The 17,997-nt window shown below is 41.0% G+C and overlaps 1 protein-coding gene across 1 annotated transcript in view; it reads right to left on the reverse strand.

Annotated features, from left to right (window-relative positions):
• Positions 1-844: 844 nt before the first annotated feature.
• The window catches only part of COLEC10 (collectin subfamily member 10), a 49,944-nt gene continuing 32,791 nt past the window's right edge, over positions 845-17,997 (reverse strand). Inside the window, exons 2-6 of the mRNA XM_022555621.2 lie at positions 14,200-14,271; positions 12,772-12,843; positions 8,322-8,375; positions 6,623-6,718; positions 845-4,752 (exon numbers count right to left, since the gene is read on the reverse strand). Coding sequence (XP_022411329.1) covers positions 4,361-4,752; positions 6,623-6,718; positions 8,322-8,375; positions 12,772-12,843; positions 14,200-14,271 — 686 coding nt within the window. The 3' untranslated portion in view covers positions 845-4,360. The remainder of the gene's footprint in view (positions 4,753-6,622; positions 6,719-8,321; positions 8,376-12,771; positions 12,844-14,199; positions 14,272-17,997) is intronic.

Raw genomic sequence — 17,997 nt, forward strand, 5'->3', positions numbered from 1 at the left:
ATCGGGGTTTCACTGAATGTCAGCTGTAGGTCACCAGAAAAAAATAATGTGGAGGAATATTTACCAAGTGTTAACGCTCATCCATGCACAATCACAAGGATATATTCTGTCTTGTGAGGTAGTGGTGTGGGTGAGCATACACAACGACATGAGAACTTCTTGTTCACATCAAAATTAGCCAGCCTACAGGAATTTATAAATGTATTTGAAGAGATGTGTCAATGTTGCTCTTCAAGAAATGGTAACGTTGTACTTTTACAAAAAAAAAAATTCTCTTTGTCCAACCTATTTCAGTATAATTTTGAAGAGGCGTTATGTTGAAGAGGAAGTAGGAGTAAAAATAGAATAGGTTTATATATTCCATCCATGACAGTGGATTAACTCTTGGGCTTCAGTGTGGTAACCTCGATGTTCAATGAGCCAAAGGAGAGTTCTATTCATGAGGCTAGAAGTCTGATCTGTCTTCTTTTCCATCGTGTCTCCAGCCCTCATCACATGGTAAATGCTCCATAAGTACATTTGATGAATTAATGAGTTAGTGAGCTCTACTAGGCACCTAAGCCAATTGTTCGCCATGTCAGTTTCATGAACCTGGTCTCTGCCTTGGACTTCATCTCACTGGCACTGGACACCTGCCCTGAACCCTCTCAGTCAGGTCTTACCAAACCATCAACCTCTTAACAGCCTCCTCCCTTAGGGTTGAACCCTCTCCACTGAATACCCTCTCCTAATAAATAGATTATTTATAATTGAGATGCCCCATATGACTTTCAATCCCAGTTCTACTCTGTATCTGTGCCTCTAATGCCTCACCAACAAAATTTGAATTCACTGGGAGTGGGGCATACCATATAGGGTTAGAGAAATGTACAAAACTGGGTATCGGGCTTCCCTGGTGGCGCAGTGGTTGAGAGTCCGCCTGCCAATGCAGGGGACCCGGTTTCGTGCCCCGGTCCAGTAAGATCCCACATGCCGCGGAGCGGCTGGGCCCGTGAGCCATGGCTGCTGAGCCTGCGCGTCCAGAGCCTGTGCTCCGCAACGGGAGAGACCACAACAGTGGGAGCCCTGAGAACCCAAAACAAAACAAAAAAACACTGGGTATCCACCTTAGTAACCAGTGCCACAGTGAGCACAGTTCTCCCTGCCCTGACTTGTACTTTCATTTAGAGGCTGATCCAGCTGGTCTCAGGGTCAGACCTCTCAGAGTTATGAACAGCAGAAGGGAGAACAAGGTCGTAGATGGAAATTAGAGACAGCATATTTTATTTCACTGTAAGGAAAAACTTTCTAATGGGGTTAGAAAATTACCCAAAACCTTCAAATATGGACTGTGTGACCACCTGTTAGGAGTGCAGTAGAAGAAAGTCCTATATTGAAAAACAATGCATGTATGTATACCACATCTGTGGAAACGCAGTGCGTGCTGCTAGTTAGTTAACCTTTCCTATTCCAGAGACGTCTTATGGTCTCCAGGTATGCAATCCAGAGAGCTGGAAATTAATTGGTCAATAACAATCAAAGAAGCTCATACATCTAAGCAGGAAAAAATACATCTTCTTTAATGTCAGTAGTTTTTATGGGTGAGTTGTCCAAAGTGTAATCAATGTTTGTTATATTTCTCTCAACACAGGATGTATATACCCTTCTACACAATGACTCTGGACATAAGATATTTCTTCTTGTCTGGCTATAGAGTGTGTTGCTTTGAAAAGGCAGCACTGTGCAATTGTGAATACATTTTTAATTTTCTTCCCCTGGAACCTTTATGTCATCCTTGGGAAGTGCCCAGATATGTTCCTGAAAAGTTGAATATACATTTAACTTTTGAGAATGAAATTGATTTTAAATGCTAATTATTTAAGGGAATTATCTACTTTATTCTCTTATGGGGCAAATAATTACTTGCTCATTTTTAGTTTTGGCAAATCTTAATTTTAATATATCTGCCTTGCTTTCCCTAAATCTGTAGTTATTTGCAAAACTGTAGTGACACTGTACTAAATCACCTCCTCAACATTAATGACATGTGTAGACATTCCTGAATTTTAAAAGAAACCAGTGAGTACCATATTTGTAAGGCAAGTTTCTGAATCCCCAGCATTTCTATTAATTAACCCTAATCTTTAACTTTGGAAAGTAATCAAGAGAGATTATTTGAGCCCCTGTTATCACAAGAAAATCGTGGATGAAATTCCATTCAATATAAGAGCAAAAAACATAGGCTGGAGAGGACACTGGATTGACAGTTTCAATCAGCAGAGTGAAATCCTGCTTTTCTTTCAAATGAGTTGATTTTGGTAAACTGCTTAGCTTCCTTGGACCTCAGTATTCTCATTGGAAAGATGGCAATAAAAACGTCTGCCCTTCGTACTTCACAGAGTTTATCAGGATCACATGGAAAATGTTATGTGAAGACATTTATTTTGTAAAGCACAAAGTAAGTTTTATAGCAAATCTAATTAAGTGTGTGGTGCCTTCAAAATTTCTCCCAGGCAAGGTCTCAGGATGAATCCTATCTTTGAAACTCTGTCATCTTCTCTTGGAAGCACTGGCAGCAACGATGAGTCATTGAGAGAAATGTTATTATTATAATAATCATAATAGAAATTAGAATAGCATGGATGGTACACACAATTAATATTCATACTTGGGGGGCTTAGAACAAATCAGAATATGGATCCCAGTGTGAGCTGCCCATAGGCAATGTTTACTGTCTGTTCCCTCTCTCCTCTTTTCTAATCCCCTTCTTTTCCTCTAAGTGCTTCTAGATTCTTGTTCCTCAAGCTCTTGGCTGGCATTCTACCCCAGGATACTGGATTTGATATGGTGTCCTGCTTTGTAATTTATTTTATTTTATTTTTTTTTGCGGTACGTGGGCCTCTGACTGTTGTGGCCTCTCCCGTTGCGGAGCACAGGCTCCGGACGCGCAGGCTCAGCGGCCATGGCTCACGGGCCCAGCCACTCCGCGGCATGTGGGATCTTCCCAGACCAGGGCTCGAACCCGTGTCCCCTGCATTAGCAGGCAGATTCTCAACCACTGCGCCACCAGGGAAGCCCCTCATTAACTGTTCTGCCAGCATTTTAAATGTCTAATTATATGTCACAAACTATAGCTGGAGCGTCAGTTTATAAGGGGATAATCTAGGGTTTTGTTGAACTTTTATTTTAAAATTTCAATTTAGAGCTGCTTTGAGGTTTGATCTGCAGTTCAAAGTAGAATTTTACCAGCTTAGTAAATGTGAGTCTCAGGCATGTTCCAAACTCCACACTTGACACATTCTTGTGATATACTTGAAAGTACTTGAAGGCATCACTGATGTGAGATTTTTACAACATACAGCTGCAGAGAATAAAGGGCCTCCCACAAAATGTCACCATGCATGATATATTAGAGGCAGACAAGAGTCTTAGAGACTTGGTGTTGGTAGCACCCTGAAGCTTCTAGAGTTTTCTGAAGGCTTCACAAACCCTTTCCTTCATTCTCCATGCCCAAGGGGAGAAAAGTTGCTATGGATAAACTTAAGATGAGGAAAAATGGAGCCATATTAATAAAGGGGGCAATTTAGCAGGAGGATTATAAATAATATTGTGTGGGAGCTAACTTTTTCTTTTTTTTCTTTTCAATTTCTAGAGCTCCCTTTTCCTCAGATCACAGGGTTAATATCTGGAGGCCTGGAATTTACCTGTGGGCCTACAGAAAGGGGGCCAAGGCTTGGTATACTTTAGTGAAGGCCGTCAACCAGAAGAACAGAAGTTATCTGTGTGATTCCATATGGTCTGGAACAGGGCACTAGGCTAGAAGTTCCTCATATAGAGGCTTAGAGTTGAAGTATTTCTGAGTGTATGCAAAGAAGAGGGCCTTGCATGTGTGGCTATGGCCATGGTGGGTGACTGGTCAAAGAATTGGGGATCTTGGGTTCAAAGACAGATAATACCTTGACATTCCTAAGAGAAGAGCCTCTCATATGTCTGGCTTGGAGCCTAATCATCCCCAACCAACTATCCAATTATCCACTGGGCTGGATAGACAGTGGTTTACGGCTCTAGGGAGAGGTGGCAGAGCAAATGCCAAGTGAGAACTTCATTTGAGACATAGACAACCACCTCCTGCACAACTAGTAATTCGAGCCCTCTCTTGGGACCCGTAACCTGGTGAGCTTATGGCTCAGTAACATACCGTGTATGAAAATGTTCAAAATCGCCATGGACGAACATGGCGATGGAGATTCCAAACCTCAGTCTAGCATTTCTCACTTGCCTTGAGTCAGAATGAATTTAGTGTAATTAGACAGAAAAAGATGGATAAAAATAACTGCCATGGTAGTCACAGGGAAATGACAAATGTGCAGCAAGAGGGAAGTTACTTTTTCTTCTTGACAAACTCACAGACAAAGTACATGGTAAGATGGCACTCTGTGTCATTCCACCTGCCTGAACTCAGCATTTCCACGCAGTCCTCGTGGCCGTAGGGGTCGCTGGGCTCACCCTCCTTCCAGTTGCTGTAGTTCTGCAGTGGAGTGTTGTCGGTGAACACATACTGGCCTTCTCTCTCAAGGTCATTCACCCCGATGAACACCCGGAAGAAGCCACTCTTGGAGACGTAGTCTGCCAGGAGCATGTTGGCAGCTTCATCCTTTGGCATCGCTAGCATTCCACCCCGGATCCGGCAGTGGGTCAGGGATTCCCTGTAGTTCTTCTCCTCCTGAACGATGTAGTAGAATTTCTCTTCAGTTTCCCTAATCCCTGCTATGACTTTGCAGCAAGGAAAAGAAGAATGTGATTATATATGTCAAAAAGAGAAACGCTAAGTATAAAATATTGCTAATTTAAATTCATTTATTCAACGTTTAAAATTCTTTTCCAAGACCCTATCATGAGGTTGGCACTGGTTCAATATTTTCTCCACCTTTCTAGCTGTCAAATGGGGAACAAACTCCTGTCATTGGTCCTCCCTTGTCTTTCTCTCCTTCACTTCCCTCACAATGTGAAGCAGAGAGCTATTTTGACAAAGATGTGTTGTATGAACTGTCACTCAGCTCATCTCAGACAATTTTTCCCCTCCTAGTTTATGCTTCTGCCACACTTACAGTTCCATGAGCATGACCTTCTCTCTTCCACTTCCGTACCTTTCATGCCTGGAAGGTCTTCTTACTGCTTTATCCGGCAAATTCCTACCCATCCTTTAGATCTTAGTGGAAGTGTTCTCTCCTATAAGAGCCTTTTCAATGCTCCTGGACAGACATGAGCACTCCTGTGCATTCTCCCCTATGTTTCCATTGTCCCTTTCACTTCACAGCACTTGACACATTCTAGTCTAATTGTTTGTGTGTCTCTTCTACTGAACTGTGAGCATCTTGAGGCCAGTGACCATGTCTTTGCCACTCTGTAGCCTCAGTGCCTGGAACAGCGTTAGTGGGTGGTAAAGGCTTATTGGACTGATATGGAAATAATACAGAAGTTTGTCCCTATGGGCCAGATTCCTAGATTGTGAACATATACATCAATTGAGATAGATGGTCTATACTTCACTCCAGGTACATGAAGTAGACTGAGCTTCTGAGTAAGACTCAGGACAGAATTGGGGACTCAGAATCATCCTGAGCTCATAATATGCTATGTACGTTTTGGCCTATGGGGGCATCTACATACATCTTTTTAGGGTCTATAAGTTAAAATTTACAAATAAATCTATGAGCACTCTAATGTTAAGGACTATTGCACTATGTTGAACCTCTGGGGTCTGGTTTATTCATTAAGGTCCAAGTCATGTCAGATGCGGCATCTTCTGTATAGGTTATAACCAGAGTTATAACTGAGGGTTAGTTCATATCAAACATTTCCTATGCCTTTAGTATTACAAGACGAGGATGGACACAAGATGGCAACTGTGTGCCTCCAGTATTGTACAATAAATATGGCTGGATTATAATAAATAAAAGTACAACAAAGTGAAACCAACCGTAACAGTAACTAAAACAGTTCCCTCATTCATACTGTCCCAGGAGAGGGCACATAAGCCCCACTTTAAGGGCTTTGTTGAGAACTTTAATAGGGAGATACAAGGGAAAACAAAAATGACTGATATGGAAAATTGCACAATTTAGAGAAATGCATAATGTTCCTATTGATTTGCACTGAGGGTAGAGGAGTCATGAAACCTGTGTTCAGATCCATGCTCCACTGTTCATTAGCTTGTATCTATGGGTAAGATAATCTCTCTAAGCTTCGGTCTAATCATAAAAATTATTATTATTCCAAGTACTCAAGAAAGTAGCTGTTGTTTTTATTATTACTTTTATCTTCTGAGATGCTGGCTGTCTGTTTGAAAGCTGGGCCCTTTTTTTCTTAAGGCCCAGCTAGCCAGACTCTGCCTCTTCTTCATTCCCCTCTCTCACTAAAGCGCCCTTTTCTACCCATAGGAACGCACATATGTATGTCCACAGGAAGTGGACCTAAAGCGTCCTAGACTGAGTGGATAATTAGGATTTTGAGAGACTTTAAACTGTTGACACTATTCAGTAGGCCTTTGCCCAAAGTTATTTCCTGCTAGGGATGTTGGAATTGCAGTGTTGAAAGAGATAAATCCACGGATAAATAGTACAAAGCAATAGAAGAGACTCACCATTCTTGACAAACCTCATCGATGTCTTGAGGCGAGCCACACTGATATCCAGTTGTCCAACAACTTTTCGGTATCTTCCGCAATCACAGACAGTCCCTTTTAAATGACAAAGCTGTGAATTCATGTTGAAGCACAAGCAGACTGGTTGAAAAGAGCAATTGCTCTCTTCCCAATATTTACTGTCTTCTTCTAGTCTGGCTACGTCTCTCTGTGAACGGCTATGCTTTTCGTCTTTTATTTAATACAGGGTTTCTGATATACCTTGTCTTTAGGAATTCAGAAAATATCTTTTTAAATATTTTAAATTAGTTAAAACACAGTTCTAAACCAGGTTTTTTAAAAGAACAGTAAATATGACTAACCACTGTACACATATTGTGGACCATTTGGCATTCTGTTGAACACAGAACATACCAGTCTCAGAATAAAATCTTTACAGCTTTTAAAAAACCATATTTCTAGCCAGTCTTCTCTTCTGTTACTGCATTGTTCACTGGCTCACACAACTCTGCCAAGACAGGAGAAAACTTTCACGATGAAATAAATGTTAATTCTGATTATCCATTTGGAGTATAGCTTAATGTTTCAAGGACTAAGTTTAAATCTTGTGAATAGATCTATCTTACAATTTCAAGAGTCAGTTGATCCATCTGTGGATTAACTATGATTTTAACTTCTGCCATTAATTCCCCTTTGCTCATTTACCTTTTCAATTACCTACTGGTAATGTGGCAGAGAAAGAATTGTAAGGAAAATGATGTAAAATTCAAATGATTCCCAGATAACCAACAAGGGCCTGCTGTATAGCACAGGGAACTCTGCTCAATATTATGTAACAACTAAATGGGAAAAGAATGTGAAAAAGAATAGACACGTGTATATGTATAACTGAATCACTTTGCTGCACACCTGAAACTAACGCATTGTTAATCAACTATACTCCAATATAAAATAAAAAGTTAAAAAAAATTCAAATGATTCCCTTTTCCTATTTAATGGCTGCTTCATGTCAACATTTCCATTTGCTTTGTTTCTTTGGTTGTTGAAAAGCAAAATGAATTCTATTAGCCAAAGGAAAAAAAAAATATCTGTGGCTTTATTTATCCACATTCACAGTTAAATATAAGGAAGTTAAAAGAGCTCTTAGAATTAGTCCGCACTACACCTTTACGGATAGAAATAATTGAAGCTCACCAAGAACAAGCTACTTTTTTCCTTGCATCGAGCGCTGGAAATAGACCTCTCTTTCAGTATCAGGGAGAAACTCCCCAGCCACTGAGGCATGTTCTGTAACCACAGGGCCTCACTGGATCAGGCCAGTTTGCTGCTGGCAAACTGCTTGGCCAGTATTTGGCTGAGATGTTGGTGGAATGTAAGACGTGCTGGTCCAATTGTTGTGGCCCTCGTGGATTTTCCTCCTGGTCTCGGAGAATGAGGGCTGCTTCCTGATGTGCTGGGTTTGCTACCTCATGGTAAGAATGGGAGGGGTGGAATGCACCATCCTCCCCTTCCCCAGAGGCTTGGAAAGTCACCAGCAGATAGAGAGGAAATTTTCATTCTTCCCTTTCTTCTGGCCCAAGGAAAATGAGGTTAATCCCACTGAAAAGACTATTGTTTTTCTATAAACTATATTCATTTTTAAGATGAATAGATTTGGAATGATGTTAAAAATTAAGAAGAAAAACTAAGTATATTATACCTGCTTTGCCTTTTCCTCCAGGTATCCCAGGCAAACCCTTTTCCCCTTTGTCACCTGAAGAAAAACAGTAGCCATGAAAAGAACAACTAAATAAAATAGTGTTACTGATGAATAGAACAGAACGCATAAAATCTAATGAAATAGAATTATTTCAGGCAGACAATATCTTATACACCTAAAATAACAGGAAAGAGGTTTTAAAATTCATTGCAATATCTCCAACAAATATTCCTTGGTTTTATAAAAATAATTTGATTTTGAGTTGGCTGTACAGGTACAACAAATCAAACAAGTCATAATTTAATTAGATGGAATGCAGAATTCCAGTTGGATGTATAAACGTTTAAGTTTGTGTCACTGATCTTACTAACATGTTTTTATAATGTGGCCTTCTGGGCAAAGCTAAGACAATATTCTGCATGTTTTTAATTTAAAAAGTACAATTGTTTTACACATCTGGATCAACTGATTAGCACTACACAGTGTCTGTGTATTTATTATGCCCCCAAGTTCTTCCATGTGGCTCTGCCCTTGGATTTTCAAAAACATGTATCGTGCTTTTTCAATTTAATTCAACAAATACTTACTATTTACTTACTCTATGCAAGACAAAAGACTTGCTTGGTACTTTGAAAGGGTATAAAGAGAGACAAGATTAAACATCTGGCTTGAAAGAGTTTATGCTTTTTGGAAGAGATGTGATATATGCAAATATCCATAATTTAAAGTTGTGTCAAAAATATTATACTGACATATCAACCTTGATAATTTTCCTCTCTGCTCTTTTTTGTATTTGACCCTTTTCTTATTCAGTCAGAGACATCCACAAAACAGTTTTCAGAGAGTCAGAATTATTAAAGCAGAGAGGAAAAAAATGTTGAATTTTTTCAACTTCAAAATAAGCTCCTGAAGCCCACATCAGGCACAATAATTGAAAGCAAAACTTTTGATTTATAAGAGGAAATGTTTGCCTGAAGCTTTGGGCCCTGAAGTACTCTTCTCCAAAGAGAAGACCCTGATAGAAGTAAAACAGAGTTTATGCTTCAACGGTGATCTGGAAAAAGCATAAGAAAGAATTGAGGGGGATGAATACAGGATGAAGGTCATCCAGGCTAGAGAAGAGTATGAGGCTTACTCTTGTAGGATAATGATGTGGCCAGGAATTGGGTATATGACCGAGGGGGCAATGTAAGGGGCAATGGGGTCAGCATTGAGGTTCTGCCTAACCCCTTCCTTTCCCAGCAAAAGGGAAAACCTGGGAGCCACTCTAAAACCCAAAGGGTTCCCCATGTTGCCTGCCCACTAGCTATTCTTTCATCACTGTCTGCTGACTGCTTTTCATTGAGTCCCGTACATATTGGCCACTGACCATGCAGAAAGGCATGCCTGCCAGGGCCCCCAGGATTTGCTGAGCCTTTCCAAATTGACCTACGTGGACACTTTTCTTTACAGTGATGCCAGAGCTCCCCAGACAAAAGGAGGGGAGTCCTTGAAACCCCAAATGTAGTTTAAGTATGCTGGGGAATGCCTCAGAACTTGTACTTGGATGAAATGAAACAATGGTGAAATCTATGACAATGGAATGTGATAAATATTATAAGAAAGACCATGAACAGAGATAACATACCCTGTCCAATGCAGAAGGCAGTTGGAAGAGGTAGTGCCCCAGCTGGAAGAATGAAGGAAGGCTCTCCTGAGGAGATGGCATTGGAGCTTCAGCAGGTGAAGGTGGGAGCAACATAGGAAACAATGTACAGCAGAGGTACAGCTGGGAAAGAAGCATAAAAATATGCCGAGCACCCTCATGAGGAAGATTGATCTGGACACACCTAAGCTGTGTCCTGCAAACTCCTCATTTCCCTTATATGTAAATTGGAAAAGATAAGACTAGATTTTGAGAGTATGTTAATGGAAGAAAAGGAATATATACTTGCTGAGTGCCAATCATTTGTCAAGTTAGATACTTTATAGGTATTATCATACTAAATCCAATGAGCTAGGTACTATCATTATATTTATTCTACAACTGAAGATATTGAAGATCAGAGAGGCAAAGTAAATAGCTCAAGGACATCCAGCAATTCAATAGCAGTGCTGGTATTGAAACCCAACCACTTCTGACTCCCCAATTCATGGTGCTTTTCAAATAACTTAACCAATGACTTAATGAAGGGAAGCCAAGTCTTCAAAACATGTTATAAAAAGTGGAAAGGAATATCAGTCCCATCATCACCAAAAGCAATATGGACTTGAAAGTTCATATGAATATGGCTTAATATTTTAATTAAAAATCGTTTATTTTCTTTATATGTGAATCCTTTCAATTCAACATAGGTTGAAAATTGATTCTAGTTCTGCTATGACCCTAGTTCTGGTCTAAGCCCAATAATGAATATTAAAAAAAAAAGCATACATAGAGTATTTGCTTTAGAAAATGATAGGTTTTGGGGGACTTCCCTGGCCGTCCAGTGGCTGGGACTCTTTCACTGCCGAGGGTACGGGTTCAATCCCTTGTCAGGGAACGAAGATCCTGCAAGCCGCGCAGCACGGCCAAAAAAATAGGTTTTTAAGGAAAACAAAGTGCACATAAGAGACCAAGGAGATGAGACATTAGCACCATTGTCTACAAACAGAATGAAATAAAGGAATTGCCTGGTAGGTTTTCAGAGAAGGTAAAGACGGCTGTGGATCAGAGTAGGGAAAGATTCATTGAAGCAGTAGCCTTTAACTGGATCTTAATGTGGGAAATAGATACTTGAATTGATGCATGGACTTTTTTTTTTTTTTCTGAGAAGATGTAAGCACTGTGACTACTTTCCAGTATTTTTTTTTTTTTTTTTGCGGTACGCGGGCCTCTCACTGTTGTGGCCTCTCCCGTTGCGGAGCACAGGCTCCGGACGCGCAGGCTCAGCGGCCATGGCTCACGGGCCCAGCCGCTCTGCTGCATGTGGGTTCTTCCCGGACCAGGGCGCGAACCCGTGTCCCCTGCATCGGCAGGCGGACTCTCAGCCACTGCGCCACCAGGGAAGCCCGGTCAGTTCTTTTTCATACCAATCTGGCTTTACTCTCTGACATGGTTCCTATAGTAGTCCTGTGGTTATTCAGCATTATACAGTTGACCCTTGAACAACACGGGTTTGAAATGTGCGGGTTCACTTATGTGCAAAGTTTTAAAATAAATATATTGGGGAAGTTTTGGGAGATTTTCAACAATTTGAAAAAACTCACAGATAAACCACGTAGCCTAGAAATACTGAAAAAAAATTAAGAAAAATTTAGGTATGTCATGAATGTATAAAATAGATGTAGATACTAGTCTATTTTATCATGTATACCATAAAATATACACAAACTGAATATAAAAAGTTAAAATTCATCAAAACTTACAGACACGACTACAGACCATACATGGTGCCATTCCCAGTTGCAAGAAATGTAAGCAAATGTAAAGATGTAGTATTAAATCATAACTGCATAAAATTAACTGGAGTAAATACTGTACTTAGGTCATAATTTCGTAGCCACCTCCCACTACTACTGTGGTGAGCTCCAGCGTAGCAAGTATCTGCTTAAAATGTCCCTGTTATGCAAATCATGAGCCCGTTCTCCTATGCTCAAATAAATTGTGTATCCGGGTTAAAGGGGATCGCTTTGTAACTTCAAACCAACAGAACGATGTCTGTATGAATTGCTGAATATCAGAAGCAATAAGGGAGGGTGGGAGGGAGGCTCAAAAGGGAGGGGATATGGGGACATACGTATGCATATGGCTGATTCACTTTGTTGTACAACAGAAACTAACACAGTACTGTGAAGCAGTTATACTCCAGTAAAGATCTATTAAAAAAAACAACCTGCTACCGTTGTGGTGCTTTTGGAGAAGATGATGGGATAGGGTGCTTAGATAATAAAGGGGAGGCTACCTGTGTTTTATAATATGGAAGCAGGAACATGCAGGATCAGGATATGACTGAAAACAAAAGGATGTATATACACGCACCTCAAATTCCTATCCTGTTAGTAGATCTCAGACACAGACTTATTATCATTCCACTCAGATTAAAAAGGAATATTATACTGTCCTCAGCTACACTGAGTTTTATGCATAATTGTTTTCTGCACCTGAGTGCGCCTCATGGTCATGACACCCATTTTAATTGCATAAAGGATTATAACCAGTAGATCCCAGGAGAGAGTTCTGGGTAGAGACTAACTGAACTTTATGTTTGAATCTGTCCCTGAATTTCAGCTGAATTTTGCTCAAGGCCTTTTTTCAAAGACACGTTGCTTATGTAGGGAAGAAACTGCCAAGATAGGAGGAAAGAGAAAACTCGTGTTTTAAAAGAAAGGAAAGGGCTCATTTTTCATGGTACAGAACATTTCGACATATATCGAGGGTAGGTTCAATTGGCTTTAAATTGCTACTGGAGAATAGTAAAATATAGCTTACCCTTCTTGCCAATGGGCCCAGTCTTGCCAATATTGCCTTGGTCTCCTACATCACCCAGTTCTCCTTTAATTCCTGAAAAGTAAAGCAAGTCATCTTTATATCCTAAGGTTTTATCTCCCCTTTAATGATGTGCCTAGTATATGATATTCACTTGAAGGAAATACTGAAAAGTGCATTCTTCTATCTGTGGTATATAATAAACATCCAGTGCTATATTAACTATTTTAATAGCATTATAATGTACGTATTAAAATTAAAATGTGGGTGAGTGTGACAGTCCTGGGCCTGATGATATTAAAATGCAAAATTTCTAAAGAACTACAACAGAGGATGTTTAACCTAAAGGTCAGGTAAGGAGCTGAGTGAAAAAATTCTTGCAGTTTTTTCTAATTCTGTTCCTCCTGAGATCCATTTTGGCTTCACTCTGGGATTCTATTTCCTTGCTACTTTAAAACAAATTGGACTAGCTTAGCCATTTTTTTTCAAAGGGGAGGGAACATACAATCATAAAACCTAGTCATTAAAGAGACATCAGAGATTGTCCCACCAAGTTTTCCTCCAAAAAAATATAATCAGGGGTTCCTGAGTGCCTACAAAATTGTTACTAATTTGCATTTTTAATCCATGATTATCTAAAAAATATTTACCAGTTGTAAAGCTATCTAGTTGTGAGAATAATTTTGCAGTTGATTGTACATATTTATACAATAAGAAGAGTTTAAATCAGCATTTCTCAAATTGAAGTCTCAAAATCCTATGAGTCTTTTTCTCTCTTTAACTTACTGAAGATTTTAAAATCAGTGGTCTAGGGCCACTACCTTGTAGCAGATGGCAAGGAATAGTTCTAGTGCTTGGAAGACACGCGCTGACACGTCACAATCCAGAAGCTGTATTCTGGTGAGGCTGAGTCTTGGCTTGTGAGTAAAACCATTCCCTAATAGCCTGTGTGTTATATTCTCATTTTATTTTCTCCTGTTCTTCCCATATATACCCCACCATTTGCCAAGAGCTCTTGGAGAAAAGTGAGTAAATCAATGGATCAGACAGCTGTTTCTGCTCTTGCTTTTCTTCCCCCTCACACTCTAAGCCAGCCAGCCAGAGATGCTTAGCACGGCATCTGAGGGGAGACACAGCGGTGAACATGGCTGTGTTTCTAAAACTCAGAGTTCCTTAGATATTCCCAGGGACTGCAATTCCCCAGGGCTCCCAGGGTGTTCCTCTCCCACCAGCCCTAAGGATGAAGCTTGAGAAATGTGTCCGAGTCTTGTCAACAGGCAATCTCATAGGAACTCTCTGGTGGCAAGTAAATTCATCTAGGAAACACATCTCATGAATCTCTGGAGAGGAGGGTGTTATGAAAGCTGCTAACTTCCAAGGCAAGTCCAGCAGAGAGAGAGCAAAGTGTCAAAGTCATATCATGTTACCTACCTTTCGGCCCCATGCGTCCCACTTTGCCATGCTTTCCCTCCTCTCCTGGATCTCCTTTTTCACCCTCATCTCCTTTAGAAATGGAAAATGAATGAGTGGAGCAGCTCAAATAGTAACATAAGCACAGACTCCCCAGGAAAAGCTGAACATGGTTAGAATCCATCCCTCAGCTCAGTGCTGGCCTTACAACTTCGATTTGATTATGTCTATAGGCCCATGTGAAGGGGACACTCAGGGAAAGAGAAGAAACTCCCATTAACATTTTTCTTTCACTTCTCCCATGTTGTTGGAAGAGGTAATCAAGAGGATGTGACTATTGATTGACCAGCAAGCTAGACTCTGGCAATCAGAGGCTCCTTACCCTCTCCCCTGTCCTTGGAATGTATGTTCCACCCAGTTCCCATAGCCCAAGCCAGTTCAAGGATGCAGCCTTGAGATCACCTGGACTGAATACATGCCTGAACCCAGTTAAGGCATCTATATAAACCTTTAAGATTCTGGTGGGTGAGTGCAGAGATCGACTAGTCTTAAGGCCACTCAAGACGAGCCTTGTAACTCCCCTTGCTTATTAAACCTCTCACCTACCAATCTGGAGTGGCCTGCCTCTTTCTTCACCTCCCCTTGCCCTCTGTGTATGGGGCCAGTTTCAGATTTCACCGAGGAAATTCCCAAAATTGCGAACCAACACACATCCAAATCTGTATTTAAAGAATTACACTTATTGGCAAATCCCTGAGAAGTTTGTTTGGCCTGGCAAATCTTTATTCTTGCTGGAGAATCTGGCAAATTCTGGAAGCCTGTGCATGTATATATATATATATCCATATACATGAATATCTATGCACAATATGTATAAATATATAATACAAATATATATTTACATATTATGTAAATATATATACATTTTATACATATAACAGATAGACAGATATGTAACCATGTATATAAATTTATAACCCTCTGACTGCATGCTTGAGAACCCCCAAATCATAGGCATGGACCTGGAAGATAAGAGCAGAAGACTAGCTAGGAATGGGGAACAGCTGTAAAGCAGTTCTGTGTGAGCAGTGGCTATTCTAGTCATAGGTGGGTCTAGCTCTAGCAACATACCCAGTCAGGAAGAACTGAATTAGTGGTTTGATGAAAGGTGTCCCAAACTGTGAATCAGGAATCCTGGATCTTAATGCCATTTTAGTCACTGATGGGTTAAGCAAATTTTCAAAAGTCAGTGACTGAGCTTATTGGGTTTGGAGTGAGGTAGATCTGGAGTTTCTCAGCTCTACCGTTCAGTATCTGCAGAAAATTGGCTATGTCACCTCCCTTTATGAGCCTCATTTTCCTTTCCTCTAAACTGAGCTAATAACACCTACTAAAGAAGGCTCTTGAGAAGTTTAAATGAGATATTATGTGTGAAAGACCTGGAACGTTGCTGTACACCTGAAACTTACACAATATTGTTAATCAACTATATTCCAATATAAAATAAAAATTAACAAAAAAAGACCTGAAATATAAGTGCTTAGCCATGGTGGCTATCGTTGTTCTTTCCTTTATACTTCAGTTTCCTCATCCTTAATGTAGAGATAACCCCCACCCTCCCTAACTCTCCCAGTTGTATTACAATCAACAAGATAAGCATGTGGGGCTTCCCTGGTGGCGCAGTGGTTGAGAGTCCACCTGCCGATGCAGCGGACACGGGTTCACGCCCCGGTCCGGGAAGATCCCACATGCCGCGGAGCGGCTGGGCCCGTGAGCCATGGCCACTGAGCCTGCGCGTCTGGAGCCTGTGGTCCGCAACGGGAGAGGCCACAGCAGTGAGAGGCCCACGTACCGCAAAAAAAAAAAAAAAAAAAAGATAAGCATGTGAATGTGCTTTGAAAATAAAGAGCACAACACACAATATTATTAAGATGAGCTACCTGCCTTATCACCACAGCAATCTCAGGACAGGAAGCCATCCTCGTCATCACCAGTGGAAAGTGGTAGATAACAGACTTCATAAGACAAAAATGAAATTCCTGGGGTTAGATTAGATTAGCTTGGGAGAGAGAATGTTGAGATGTTCATTCATTTATCCAGAAAAAGCATAACAAGTCATTCTCTACTTTTTTTGGAGAATGAATGTTAATTTTTAATTTTTTTTAGAATGTTAATATTTTAAATGGAGCAGTTAGATTTCCAGGTTGTGAGATTGGTCAGGCATTGGAACCCTTCACACACGAAGCTCTAGTATCTCCTTCTGGGGAAGGATTTCAAAAAAGATGCACAGATGATTTGTGGGATCAAACCAGTGGGGTGAAGTGGATGAACTAGATGGTGTTTCTCTAGCTAAAGTTATCAGTACATGTTTATCGAGCAGTTATCCTGGGTGCCAGCACTGTGCTAATGTGATCATCACAGCAATTCTAGGAGGTGGAAACAATTACTGCTCCATTTTCTGAATGGAAAAACTGAGACCCACCGAGGTTAAGTTGTTACCCTGTCGTCATAGAGCTTGTGAGTGATACAACTAGGATTCAACAATATGTGTGTCTCTGCCTCTCCAGATCCCTACTAGCAGGTAATTGTCCCTTCTAGTCTAGGATTCTGTGACTGTCAGCAGACTGTGGATTTTACAGAACTTGGCACTGTGCCACATTCTTCAGGGAGAAAAGTGGAGATACAGAAAGTGAGTCTTGTTCCTTTTTAAATAAGATGGATAGTGGGGAGGATGAAACCAGCTCAAGGTCTCAGTGACTTAATTCATAGGGAATGTATCCTTGCGGTAATTTAGTATAAGTCAGACCTGGCTTTGCCACTCATGAGCTGAGGGACCTTGGGAGGTCCTTGACCTTGGGCCTTGTTTCACCCGTTTGTAGAATGGACAAAATAATACTTTTTTCAGAGAGTTTTTTTGTTTTTGTTTTTGTTTTTTTTGCGGTACGCGGGCCTCTCACTGCAGTGACCTCTCCCGTTGCGGAGCACAGGCTCCGGACGCGCAGGCTCAGCGGCCATGGCTCACGGGCCCAGCCGCTCCCCGGCATGTGGGGAACCCGTGTCCCCTGCATCGGCAGGCGGACCCTCAACCACTGCGCCACCAGGGAAGCCCCTTAGCTCCACTTTACAGATGAGAAAATGAGGTCAAAGAGAGGTTCAATAGCTTCCCAAGGTCACACAGCTCGTAAGTAATAAAGCCAGAATTCAAACCAGGGAAAATGCCTTCAAAGCTTTTGTTCTGAACAAGGTGTATGATTGGGAACAAATTTCTGTTTTAACATTTCTGGGTTTGGGGATTGCTATTCTGCACAACGGGACCAAAGATGCGTGTTCTGCTCACCAAAAGGCAAAATCAAACACAGGCATGTACGTGGTTCGGTGAATCATAAAACCACACTAATGCGAATTGTTGGTGCCATTATTATTTCTTCTCTTCCCCTTCTTAGGAGCTTTCCCATTCATTTTCAAGCAAGTATCTAACTGGAGGCAGCCAGGTGAGTGACTTAGTCATCTGCTGCTCCCCGGTGGTTCCTGATGGAGACCTGGGAGGGTGAAAGCAGGATTCTTCTTCTTCTGACCTGTGTGCCTGAATCCCAGCCTGGTGGTGAGAGGGCTGCTGGCAGCGATGAAGTAAACAACGTGTACCCTTGCCTTCAGCTTGGGTCCCAGCTTCATTTGCTCTTTGGGACTTGTTTCAATGAGAACAGAAGAGAGGCGTAAAAGCAGGCTTTGGAAAGGATCTCCCACATGGAGCACAGTTGTTTGCTTTTACCCTCTTGGCGATATTTCATTGGATTAGTAGGGCAATTTAGACTTACTTTC

This window comes from Delphinapterus leucas, chromosome 17 (assembly GCF_059928025.1).
Source record: "Delphinapterus leucas isolate spDelLeu-1000000601 "Yukka" chromosome 17, BTC_Dleu_Yukka2, whole genome shotgun sequence".
Classification (NCBI taxonomy): Eukaryota; Metazoa; Chordata; class Mammalia; order Artiodactyla; family Monodontidae; genus Delphinapterus; species Delphinapterus leucas.